Source organism: Rhinatrema bivittatum, chromosome 8 (assembly GCF_901001135.1).
Source record: "Rhinatrema bivittatum chromosome 8, aRhiBiv1.1, whole genome shotgun sequence".
In the NCBI taxonomy this organism is placed as follows: domain Eukaryota; kingdom Metazoa; phylum Chordata; class Amphibia; order Gymnophiona; family Rhinatrematidae; genus Rhinatrema; species Rhinatrema bivittatum.
This window is the reverse complement of record NC_042622.1, coordinates 169,467,625-169,480,905: the sequence shown is the minus strand read 5'-3', so window position 1 is coordinate 169,480,905 and position 13,281 is coordinate 169,467,625. Positions and strand designations below refer to the sequence as shown.

Below are 13,281 nucleotides of genomic sequence, written 5' to 3'. Positions count from 1 at the left end.
CTTCACTGCTATCATTCCATGAGAGAAACAGCAGTGAGCCATTCCCAACACAATTTCGAAGGCTGTGTCCAGCCTTTTGGAGCGTTATCAGGTAATGGGGGGCCGTGCCATAGAATGCCACCCTCCACCATGCCATAATCAGAGCCCCCAGTGGTACTGGGGAGCCATCGTCACACTGTCCTATCCACTACATTGGGAGCTAGTGTGACAGTGGAGTGCAGCATGAGCAGTTGGGTATGGCAGGGCATCTACTCCAAACCCCTCTGTGCTGGCAGGTAGCATTTTCCCTGTCTGTGCATTACACAGCCATGCCAGGTTTCTGCCATCATCTCATCAAGGTATTGGCCTCCTCGTTTATTCTGCAGCTGGCAAGGAAGGCTCCACCACACACTCCATGATTGCTTTTTGGCAGCATGCTGCTGACTCTACCTCTGTCCTTGCTGTGCCTTGGGATTCTACCCACAAGCATGGCAAGTGGGTTTGTAGGTGTGCTGCCATCCAAAGGATGGAATATCACTGTATGAGTACTGGTTAGCGTGTTTTTACAGCGGAGGGCACTATTCTTTCAGTTGCCCTCGACTGTATGCGTGTGTATGTTTCCCTCGTGGCGATAGCAACACTTGGGCGCCGCAGCCACAGGAATGACCTAAGACTGCATTCCTGGTCAAACCCCTATGGGAGTGGATACCAGAAGGGCAATATTGGGAGTATTCTCCTTCCTCAGAAGAGGAATGTGTCTTTCAACCCCTCTCGTGTTAGAAATTCCCGTTGTGGGGAAGCTCCTGATTTATCACTGAACTGGAGCCTTGATTCCTTTGATTCAGTGCATCTCCTTGTAGGCCAGGACCAGGGGACAGCAGCGGCAATCATTGGACCGTTTTTTCTGGGGTCCCTCAGTTGATTACTGTGGTGGCCTACCCCATCTGAGACTGGCTGCAAGTGGCAGATTGGTTGCTTCTGACCCTCAGCGATCAATGATTGTAATTCAACTCTCACCTGGAGAGTTACAAGGTTTTTCAGGACCGTGAGGCCCTGATTCCTGTTGCTTTCCTGACCCTTTAGGAAGGGGAGATACGACTGGGTTTCCAAGGCGATCCTCATGGGTCCCCTCCTGGGCTCCTGGTTGTCCATCCCTATAAGGAGTGTCCCTTGTTCTTCGTTTCCCGGAGAAGGGATTTCACTGCTTCTGACTAGCAGTCGCTCTCAGTTCCTTGAGGGATCCGAGAGTTGGTCAGGCAGTAGGTCATCCTAAGGCACCGCAGGTCTAGTTCGTGAGGGAGTCATTCCAGATTTTGTCTCTCTATCGTACTAGGTGTCTGCTCTTCAGGATAGCTCCCCGGTGAAGATTAGGGTTTTCTCCTGTCTAGGAGTCATCTTTGACACCTGTTGAGCTCAATGGGCATTTTTCATGGAGGACCACTATTGCCAGTCATTCTCACTTGCAGGATCCTACCTCAGTGAGGAGGGTTCTAGTCCATCTATTAGGCAAGTATGCCTTTCAACCTCTTGCCATATCTGTGGTTAAGGGAATTGAGGGACGAGGGACCGCCCCCCCCCCCCTCCCACAGATGTATCACTGTTTGGTTGCAGTGACTTGCAAGCTATACGTCCCCATTTTTGGGATAACCTTGTTCGCAGATAGGGGAGTCCTGGTTCATGCAATGGTTGTTCCATTTACAGGACCATGTGCTTCCTTGGGGGAAGTATATGTAATCATGGCTGAGGTAATACCTAAGCCAGGTTCATGGGCAGTCTGTTCTGAGATCACACTGACCCTGCCCTGGTACACTTAGGGTTTCTAGGCCGGTGAGAAAATCCTGTTCGACAGGGGTTTGCACTTTTGGCACCCTGGCTTTCCTGTCTCTTGGTGGAGTGTTTCTGGATTTCTTCCCGAGGTATTTGCTCTGTTTCAGCTGTTTCAAGCAGCTGAGGGCTCTATCTCTGTAGGTAACTCCCTACTAGAATCAGCAGTGAGTTATTTGCTTGGGGTTGAGATGTACAACTTAGTGACTTGCTCTTTACCCCTGCAGTCCAGCGGTCTGCCTCCTTGTGTTCTTCGTTCCTTCCAACTTCCAGTTGGATTGTCGAAAGGAGGGGAAGAAAAGCTAGGGCATTCGTGGCATGTCTTAGTGTATGTCTGCAGGGAAAGACACACCAATTTTTTCCTATAATTTTGCCAAGATCTGGCCGTCCTGTCTTTAGCTTTTCTCAATTCACTAGGTTGTCCAAAGTGCCTTCCTACTCACCTGAACTATCCTGTAGACAAGGTGCAGTGTGGGTAAGCTTCAGGCCTAACTTGTCTCTGTGCTTGGGGGTTTGGGCTAGCAATCCCATTCCAGGAGTGCCTTTCATCCCCTTGATGCTGTCCTCCATGGTCAGCTATGACTTGTACTTTGGCACGTAGGGTCTGTCACAGACCCTGCCATTGTTGCTGACTATTCTTCCAAGCGTTGCTTGGGTTTTTCTGCCCATTGTGTCTTTCAGCCAAACATAGGCGCACTTCTGCAGATGCATTCTTTCCTTCTGATGCTAGTGAACAGCAGTTTCTTTCTGGGGAGTTCTCAGGCCCCAGTCGGGTTTTCAGTTCTCTTGTAATATTGAAGGAAACTATGCGGTCATCATCCAAGCCGCCTCCTCTTCTTTACAACTCTAGACTTTTTCCTGTATCCAGGAGGTTCTAGACCTACTGTTGTCAGTTTACTGATCCGAAACCCTGCTTGTAATGTTCTCCGTGATGTGGATTATGTTTCTTGCTGGCACTCATATCACTCCCCCTGCCTTAGGCACCTCTGCTATGCATCTGGTTTTGTGTCTGTCTGTTCTCTGGTTTTATTTTTGTAGAACTCAACTCTTTTTTTTTTTTTTTTTTTCCTCTGTCTAGACCCCTTTGTGGGTCAGCTGCCTCACAGGCAAAAGGGAGAGAGGTGGTGCTCTCAGCACTATGTGGTTTCCTGCTTTGTCCTGCTTAGATAGCTTATAGCTTGGGAATCACCCATGTGTGAGGACTACCATCCTGCTTGTCCTCAGAGAAAGCAGAGTTGCTTACCTATAACAGGTGTTCTCAGAGGACAGCAGGATGGTAGTCCTCACAAAACCCAACCACCTCCCCTGGGAGTTGATTTCTCTTTGTATGAGCTTTATCATGGACTTGAGGGACTCTGCCTAGGGGGCAGGGTGATAACTACAGTTGCACATGCTCAGTAGAGCATGTTTGAAAGTTCTAGAATCTTTGAGATCAAAGTTCCAGACTGGGGCTCCAGCTTATGATGTCACCCATGTGTGAGGACTAACATCTTCCTGCCTCTGGGAACCTAAGTTACAGGTAAGCAGCTCTGCTTTCCTTTCAAAGAGACCCCACTTCTGCATGGAAACCTTGGAGGTATTTAAATGTCTCATATCTCCTCTATTCTGTCTTTCCTCTACAGTATAAAAGGTTAGCTCTCCAAGTCTTTCCCCATATGCTTTAGAACAAAGACAACTATCCTTCTGGACCAACTCTCACCGATCTTCAGAACTATACATGGTGTTCTGAATGAAGTCTCTCCAGGGACTTGTACATGGGCATTATCGCCTCCTTTTTTCTCCTGAAAACATGCAGGAGTTATGGACATTGTTTAAAATGACCATTCTTGAGGCCCAGACAAAATGTATTCCATATTTTAAAAAAAGAAGGAAAGCCAAGCAACTGCGAGCGTGGTTTAGTAGGTGAAAGAGGCAATTAAAGCCAAAAGGGCATCATTCAAAAAATGGAAAGAAGACTCGTATGAGGAAAATGAAGAGCATAAGCACTGCCAAGATAAATGTAAAAAAGTAATTAAGCAGGCTAAGAGAGAATTTGAAAAGAAGCTTGCCATAGAGGTAAAAACAAATAATTTTTTTCAAGAACATTTAAAAGATTTCATAGAGGCATGGGATAAACACTGTGGATCCCTAGAAGCTAGAAGATGGAAATGAAGAAAGAGTGCATGGGGGTAACTTGCTGGTTTGGCAGTTACTACCCTTGACCAATAAAATTCCATACTGTTGATGCAGCTCCATTATTGCTCTTTGCTTTAACAGCAGGGGGAAAAGGGGAATTAGATTCAGGCAGCAACCAACAAGGACATTAACCCCTTGCTTGTTTTCCCAGACCTTAAAAGTTAACTTGCTGATGCGGCTGTTACTACCCTTAGCCAATAAGCCTTAATCCTGTTGATGCAACTCAAACATCGCTTTCTGCTTCAACAGCAAGGTATAATGGGGAATTGGATTCAAACTGTAGCCAACAAGGGCTCTGACTTGATAAGCATGGGGTAACCTACAAGGAGCATAAGCTTACTGGGCAGACTGGATGAACCTTTTGGTCCTTTTGTGCCATCATTTCTATGTTTCTATGAAGCAAAAACCTGAGAGTGAGTCATTTGGGCTGCTAGATAACTGAGGGATAAAAGAGATGGTCAAGGATAACAGGGAAACAAATACTAAATGAATTCTTTGCCCTTCTCGTTACTGAGTAGGATGTCCGGGTCCATACCCACACCAGAAACATTTTTTGATGGTAGTGATAGAGTGACTTAAATCACTGCGAAACTGGAGGACGTAACAAATCACCCCAGAGTTCTGAAGGAACTCAGACATGAAATTGCAGATCTGTTTCTGGTGCTTTGCAACCTATCGTTTAAAGCAACCATGGTACCTGGAGATTGGAGGGTGGTCAGTGTGATGCCAGTTTTTAAAAAGGACTCCAGATTGATCAGGGCAGCTATAGACTAATGAGCCTGGTATTGGTGCCGGGCCAAAAGGTCAAAGCTGTTCTTAAAAACAAGATTACAGACCGCATAGACAGACTTGGTTTAATGGGGGAGAAGGTGTAAATAAGCGTGCAGATAAAGGTGAGCTGGTTGATATAGTGTATTTGGATTTTAAGAAGGCATTTGACAAAGTCCCTCATGAGAGACTCCTCAGGAAATTGGGAGATCGTGGGATCGGAGGCAGTGGCCTATTTTGGATTAGTAACTAGATGAAAGACAGGAAACAGAGGGTAGGACTAAATGTTCAGTTTTCCAAATGGAGAATGATCATTAGTGGAGTGCACCAGGGACTGTATTGGGACTTGTGCTATTTAACATATTCATAAATCATCTGGAGAAAATCATAAGTGAGGGGACCAAATTTGGGGATGTCACAAAATTGTTCTAAATCATTAAAATGGCAGCGAGTTGAGAGGAACTGCAGAAAGACCTTGTGAGACTAGGGGTTATGCAATTGCATAGCAGAAGCAGTTTAATGTGGACAAGTACAAAGAATGTACATAGGGAAGAATAATCCCAACTACAGGTACACAGTGCTGGATTCCATGTTAGAAGTCGCCCGGGAAAAGGGCTAAATCTTTGGGCTCAGTGTGCGGCAGCGGACAGAAAGGCAAATAGAATGTTAGGAATGATTTGGAAAGGAATCGAGAATAAAACTGAGAATATCATATGCCCTGTATAGCCACAGTATACTGCACCTCGAGTATTGTGTGCAGTTCTGCTCGTCCCATCTCAAAACAGACCCAATGGACATAGAAAAGGTGTAGAGGAGGGTGACAAAAATGAAAAAGGAGATGGAAAAGCTCCCTTATGGAGAAAAGCTAAACAGATTAGGGCTCTCTAGCTTGGAAAAGAGACGGCTGAGAAGGGGATATGATTGAGATTTATAAATCAAGAGTGGAGTAGAATGGGTAAATAGGGAAAGGTTATTCATCGTTTCAAACAACACCTGGACCAGGGGACACTTCCTGAAACAACTGGCAGATTTTAAAACAAATCGTAGGAAATATTTTTTTTTCATTCAGTGTAAAATCAAGCTATGGAATCTGTTGTCAGAGGGATGAGGTCAAGGCAAGTAACATGCAGGCCGGTACAGTGCGTGCCGGCGGAGCGCTTTTTCGACGCGCTAGCTTTACCCCTTATTCAGTAAGGGGTAATAGCGCGTCGAAAACACGCGTCCAACCCCCCCCCCCCCCAAACTAATAGCGCCCGCAAGATGCAAATGCATGTTGATGGCCCTATTAGTTATTCTCGCGCGCTTCACTAAGTAAAATGTGCAGCCAAGCCGCACATTTTACTTTCAGAAATTAGCGCCTACCCAAAGGTAGGCGCTAATTTCTGCCAGCACCAGGAAAGTGCACAGAAAAGCAGTAAAAACTGCTTTTCTGTACATCCTCCGACTTAATATCATGGCGATATTAAGTTGCAGGTCCCAAAGTAAAAAATAATTTAAAATAATAATAAAAAATTTAAAATCGGCCCGCGGCTCATGGGTTGAAAAGCGGATGCTCAATTTTGCCGACGTCTGGATTCCGAACCCGTGGCTGTCAGCGAGTTTGAGAACAGACACCGGCAAAATTGAGTGTCGGCTGTCAAATTCGCTGACAGCTGCCGCTCCTGTCAAAAAAAGAGGCGCTAGGGACGTGCTAGTGTCCCTAGTGCCTCTTTTTACCGCGGGCCCTCATTTACATACTGACCCGCGACTTTTACTGAATCGGCCTGATTAGTGAGGTTCAAAAGAGGGTTTGACAAAGTTTCTGAAGGAAAAAATCTATAAAGAGTTATTAGCCAGGTAGACTTGGGAAAGCCAGCGCTTATCCATAGGAGTGAGATTTAAGAAATCAACTGTTTGGGATCTGATGGATATTCATGACCCAGACTGGCTGCTGTCAGAGTCAGGGCTGGGCTTGCTGGACCTTGGTCTGACCCAACATGACACTTCTTATGTTTTCCCTAAGCATCCAAGCATCTTTCTGGTTTTGCTGCCACCTTGAGATCATTAGATAGAATCATCTTCAGATGCCATTCTTATTTTGTGAGTAGAAGCATTTCACCCCCCTGTAGTGTATCTCTTCCTTGGTTTTTCCATCCTAAATGTATGAGCTTGCATTTTTTAGCATTACATCTTAGCTGCCAAATCCTAGGCCATTCCTCAAGGTTTGCTAGATCCCTCCTCATGTTTTCCACACCTTTTGTGTGTCTACCCGATAATCCTTCTACAATGCCACTCACTCTGTGACAGCTATAGGTGAAATTTGGGGGGGGGGGGTGTATCCACAAATGCTGTGCCAGGCCTAAGGGGGGAGGACTTTGAAGTGAGCACCAACTGACACAGGAGGCTGCAGCAGCAAAGCACAAAAATTCAGCACGGAGCCCAGGAGCCAGCATACGTTCACAGGCCCTGCTGTGGCCCCCACCTCTTGCAGTTTTCTAGGTAGCTAAGCCTGTGCAGGATGAGGGGAAAGGGGGTGGCCGTCATCAGTCCTGAGGGACTTGGATCAGCCTGAGCCTAGCGCATGGTGAAAGGAAGCGAAAGAGGTGGGTGGTGATGCTAAGCAGGGAATGAAAGGGAGAGAGAGAGGGCTGCAGGGCAGGGAGATGTTGCAGAACTTGCAGGAGTGAGAGGGGGATTATAGAGGAAAGAGAAAAGGGGAGACCTTGCAGAGGGGGAGGGAAGAGTGGGGAAGGAGGAAATTCACACACATGCACCCCTTTCCCCCTCCTCTCCCGCTTCCCATGCTAATTCTGAGCTCCCTGTCGTTTGCCCTCTCAAATTAAACGGTCAAGACTTACACTTATGTGCACAAAATAGTTAATATGAGGAAAGGGCTGAAAGGTTTTGTGACATTGGGCGTGCTTGATACCCCCTAGCATACAGGAAGTTGCTCTAGTTATAGAGCTTCAGTCCGCCCTGGAGCCTCTAGAGATAAGCAGCAGTGAACTTTTGGAGGCATACCCGGGCTGCAGAGAGTATTGCAGTTCATGTTTTTTAGATGGAGGAAGATTCCTCAGGAACTCGAATTGGTGCACCATAAGTTTTAAGATTAGTGCTATCATGGTAACAGATTGACACTGACCCTCCTGTCAAAAAAAAAGACGAAAGCCTGCGAGTCTTAACATGCATTTGACTTCTTTCTGAATATTTTATTTTTCCCCTAGAATCTATTCCATGGATTCAAAGCCTTCCCTGTTACATCCCCCTGGCACTCTGCTGGTATCCTCCATGAAACAAGGGCACATGGATCTACAGCAGCTTCACCATCGAGCTGCTGTCATTCCACCAATGGTAAGCTGACAAGGCTGTTGGGACAGGAGTCAAGTATTCCCTGTTTGATTGATTTGTAAAATATTATAAATAATTGAATTCCTTTTTTCCTAGCATGTAGCCAGATAGACTCAGGACCAATGGTTATGTGCTCCCTTGCTAGCAGATGGAGACGTAGTCTGGTTTCAAAGCTGACGTCACCTTAGATATACCCCTGTAGTGACCTCAGCCATTCAGTATCTCTCTGTCTCCTAGCAGATGTGGGTGTGCTATCCCCACACCAGCACTGGTGTTTAGTGGGATTGCAGTACTCGTTTGATGAAGAAAATTTACCTTTAAATTGGAAAAGGATCGAGCCCCGCTCTCCTGCGGTGATACGTAATCGTCCCTCCCCCAGCTGAGAATTTCTGAGGCAGTTTCCGAGATCTCTTAGAGATGTGCCTTGGTCCAGTAGCCGGTTCCTGGTGTGGACTTTGCTGCTGAAGCAGCTGAAAGGCAGCGGGTACAGGAAGCCAAGCGCAGCAGTGTCGGCCTAAGCCCTCTCCTCCCGCAGCCGGAGATAGTCTCTGTACTCAGCCGGTAAGAATTGAGCCCTGGTAAGTTAAACTAGGGCTCCTCCAATTCAGAGACGTGGAAGGGCTCTGGTAAGTGTTGCCTCCGGTCTCTTGATCGGCGCACTGTACTGACGATATTCCCGATGCAGCTGGGGCAAGGGAAGCGGGTTTCCGAGTGGGTTGAGCAGCCCTCCAATGGGTTAGGCCCTGCGTCAGGCTCGGTAGGCAGGCCGCGGTAGCACCGTCTTGTGCGTCGCCATTTTCCCCCGTAGACCGTCGGTACGCACAATCCGAGCTAGTCCTACTATGCGCCTAACGCACGCATAAGTACGTGTATACGTGCGCGCACACCTGTGTGCATACTAGCGTGCACAACCGGACGCTTATCCTTTCATGCATTGGGGCGGATTTGTGCGCACTCAAATCCAAGCGCTAGCCAGCTGAACGCACAAGCTTCACTGAACTATGGCTCCAGCAGCAAAGAAGCACAAGCGACACTCTTTGTGCTGCCTGCCATATTAGGGCCGCACAGTCTAACCTAGAATCCTTTCTGTGTCAACACTGTGAGGAGAACCAGGGAGGGCTGAACTCTCAAACTTCTCCAAGCCTGGATCCTCCCAGTCGGAGGATGGGTCAGCCGTGACCTTATCCAATAGCACCCCAAATCTGAGTAAGAACATAAGAACATGCCATACTGGGTCCGACCAAGGGTCCATCAAGCCCAGCATCCTGTTTCCAACAGAGGCCAATCCAGGCCATAAGAACCTGGCAATTACCCAAAAACTAAGTCTATTCCATGTTGCCTTTGCTAGTAATAGCGGTGGTTATTATCTAAGTCAACTTAATTAATAGCAGGTAATGGGCTTCTCCTCCAAGAACTTATCCAATCCTTTTTTAAACACAGCTATACTAACTGCACTAACCACATCCTCTGGCAACAAATTCCAGAGTTTAATTGTTCGTTGAGTGAAAAAGAACTTTCTCCGATTAGTTTTAAATATGCCACATGTTAACTTCATGGAGTGCCCCCGAGTCTTTCTGTTATCCAAAAGAGTAAAAAACTGATTCACATCTACCCGTTCTAGAACTCTCATGATTTTAAACACCTCTATCACATCCCCACTCAGCCATCTCTTCTCCAAGCTGAAAAGTCCTAACCTCTTTAGTCTTTCCTCATAGGGGAGCTGTTCCATTCCCTTTATCATTTTGGTCACCCTTCTCTGTACCTTCTCCATCACAATTATATCTTTTTTGAGATGCGGTGACCAGAATTGTACACAGTATTCAAGGTGCGGTCTCACCTTGGAGCGATAGAGAGGCATTATGACATTTTCCGTTTTATTCACCATTCCCTTTCTAATAATTCCCAACATTCTTTTAGCTTTTTTTGACTGCAGCAGCACACTGAACCTATGATTTCAATGTGTTATCCATTATGATGCCTAGATCTCTTTCTTGGGTAGTAGCACCTAATATGGAACCTAACATTGTGTAACTATAGCATGGGTTATTTTTCCTATATGCATCACCTTGCACTTGTCCACATTAAATTTCATCTGCCATTTAGATGCCCAATTTTCCAGCCTCACAAGGTCTTCCTGCAATGTATCACAATCTGCTTGTGATTTAACTACTCTGAACAATTTTGTATCATCTGCAAATTTGATTACCTCACTTGTCGTATTTCTTTCCAGATCATTTATAAATATATTGAAAAGTAAGGGTCCCAATACAGGGTTGCATTCTCCTCGAGAGAGGGTAGTTAAGTGGCGCCTATCCCAGTTCCTTCTGGGCTAGGTATGGACCCAGCGACCTTTTCTTGGGTGGAATTCTTTCAGGGCCTTCAAGCCTTTGCTCAGGTACAGTTAGCTGTTGCCCCTGCCTGGACTGAGCCCCAGCTGGAAAGGCCTTGTCCTTCTAGCCCTATTAGCATGCCTCGGGACATGCTTCGCCTCACCAAGGGTATCCCTGACAGGGACCCAGACACCACGGATGACGAAGAGGATGCAGACCCATTGGAGGAAGGGGAAATCCCTCCAACCTTGGAACTAGACCGGGTCATGATACGGTTTTTCCACAGAGATGAATTGCCGGCCCTGGTTTCCCAAACTGTGAAGACTCTGGGAGTTCCCGTCACTGACCCGATGACAGAACCAAAGAAGAATTTGATTCTGGTGTCTCTACGGAAAGCATCTTGCTATTTCCTGATGCTGGAAGCCATCCAGGAGTTGATTGACCTGGTGTGGGATGCCCCAGAAGCCAGCTTTAAAAGAGGTCGGGCATTGGATGCTCTGTATCCTCTGGACCCAACAGCCAGACAACACCTGCGTTTCCCGAAAGTGGATGGATGCCCTGGTCTGCACTGTTTCGAAGTGAACAACTATCCCAGTAGAGGGAGGAACGGCCTTGAAGGATGCGCACGATAGGCAGTTGGAATCCTTAAGCAAGTCTTTGATATGACAGCAATGAAGCTGCAGATCGCTTGCTGTTGTGCCCTGGTGGCTCGCTCGTGTCTGCTTCTCCCAAGAAGCTCAGGGGCACATTCCAGAGAGGCGATGGAGCCTGCTGCGGCCTTCCTAATGGATGCAAGCTCTGACCTAGTGTGTACGTCGGCCAGAGAAGTAGCTTCAGGGTTGGCGGCCAGAAGACAACTATGGCAGTGAAATTGGTCAGCGGACGCGACCTCTAAGGCAAACCTCACAAAGTTGCCTTTTAAGGGATCCCCTCCTATTTGGAAGTGAACTGGAGAAGGTAACTCGTAAGTGGGATGAATCTTCAGTGCCGCGGCTACCGGAAGATAAGAAAAAGAGGTTGCAGAGCTCCTCGCCCATGAGGGGTCGGGCCAGGGGCTCCCAGCATATTTTGGGCCTCAGAAACTCATCATTTCAGACATCTCGACCCTCGGGAAGGTCTCAGTCCTTTTGGAACAGACAACCAAAAGAGGAACTGGTTCGGCCTGAACTTCCCAATGATGTTTGGCCGACCCATTCACAGGACGAGGAGATAGGGGGCAGACTATCCCTCTTCCATCAGTGGTGGGTCGAGATCATGTCGGACAAATGGGTACTGGACATCATATGAGAAGGATATGCTCTGGAATTTCGCAGCATCCCTTGGGACATGTTCATGATGTCACCTTGCCACTCCCAGCACAAGAAATTGGCAGTGGAAACTACGTTGATAAGGCTCCTCAGTTTTGAGGGCTATAACTCAGATACCTACACCTCAGGAAAATACAGGGCGCTATTTCATCCTATTCAAGAAGTAGGGTTCATTTCGCCCCATCCTGGACCTCAAGAGCATCAGTTGTCATCTGCAGATAATTCACTTCCGCATCGAAACTCTTCACTCCGTCATAATGGCCATACAACTGGGAGAGTTCTTAACCTCCCTGGACCTCTCGGAGGCCTACCTTCATATTCCAATCCATCAAGACCACCAGCGTTTCCTACGCTTTGCGGTACTGGGCTGCAGTTATCAGTTCCGGGCGTTGCCCTTTGGCCTAGCAACCGCCCCTAGAACATTCTCTAAAATTATTGTGGTCATGACAGTGGCACTGAGGAAAGAAGGGATCCTGGTGCACCCTTACTTAAACATCTGACTGATCCGGGCGATGTCATTGGAAGAGAACCTTCCGGTGACCAGCAGGGTCATGTCCCTGCTTCAGGAACTTGGTTGAGTTGTGATCATGGAGAAGAGTAGTCTCAAGCCCTCCCAGTCATTAGAGTACCTGGGAGTCCAGTTCGACACCAAGGAGGTCAAAGTCTTCCTCCCTCCCTCGAGGATAAGGATGCTGATGTGCCAAGTGTGTCAGTTGATGAACACGATGCACCCCAGAGTGTGGAGCTATCTCCAGGTCCTTGGCCTGATAGCAGCAACCCTGGAGGTAGTACTGTGGGCAAGGGCATACTTCGGCCACTCCAACGCTCCCTGCTGTTATGTTGGAACCCAATGTCTCAAGACTACTCGATTCGCCTCCACCTACCAATGGAAGTATGTTCTCGCCTCCAATGGTGGCTACAGAAAGCTCACCTAAGCAAGGGTGTAAGACTATCCTCACCGAACTGGCTGGTCCTCACGACAGATGCAAGCCTCCGAGGGTGGGGAGCTCACTGTCAGGAATTGACAACCTGAGGGTGATGGACCAAGGAAGAGTGCGCTGGAACATTAACCGCCTGGAAGCCTGAGCTGTCAGATTAGCGTGTCTGCAATTCAGCCACAGACTCTAGTGCCAGGCGGTATGCATGATGTCGGAAAACCCAACAATGGTAGCCTGCATCAACTGCCAGGGAGGAACCAAAAGCCACCAAATGTCTCTGGAAATAGACCCCCTTATGGAATGGGCGGAGTTAAATATATAAGAGATCTTTGCTTCCCACATCATGGGAAAAGATGATGTCAGAGCAGACTTTCTCAGCAGGGAGAGTCTGGATCCAGGAGAATGGGTGTTGTCAACCAGAGCCTTCCAACTCCTGGTAGATTGCTGGAGTCTCCCATCCATCGACCTACTGGCCACATCTCACAATGTGAAGGTCCCCCGATTCTTCAGTTGCAGAAGAGGTCAGTGCTCCCAAGGAATCGATGCCCTTGTTCAGACCTGGCTATTTATTTATTTATTTATTTATTTATGGCTTTTCTATACCGGCATTCATGATACAATCATATCATGCCG

General features: G+C 47.4%; 1 protein-coding gene across 18 annotated transcripts in view; it reads left to right on the top strand.

Moving 5' to 3' along the window:
- NCOR1 (nuclear receptor corepressor 1) overlaps nt 1-13,281 on the top strand; it is a 372,787-nt gene that overhangs the window by 175,726 nt on the left and 183,780 nt on the right. For all 18 annotated transcript variants that reach the window (XM_029611288.1, XM_029611291.1, XM_029611302.1 and 15 more), the window contains one exon: nt 7,950-8,076. In XM_029611288.1, the coding sequence (XP_029467148.1) occupies nt 7,950-8,076 (127 nt within the window). The remainder of the gene's footprint in view (nt 1-7,949; nt 8,077-13,281) is intronic.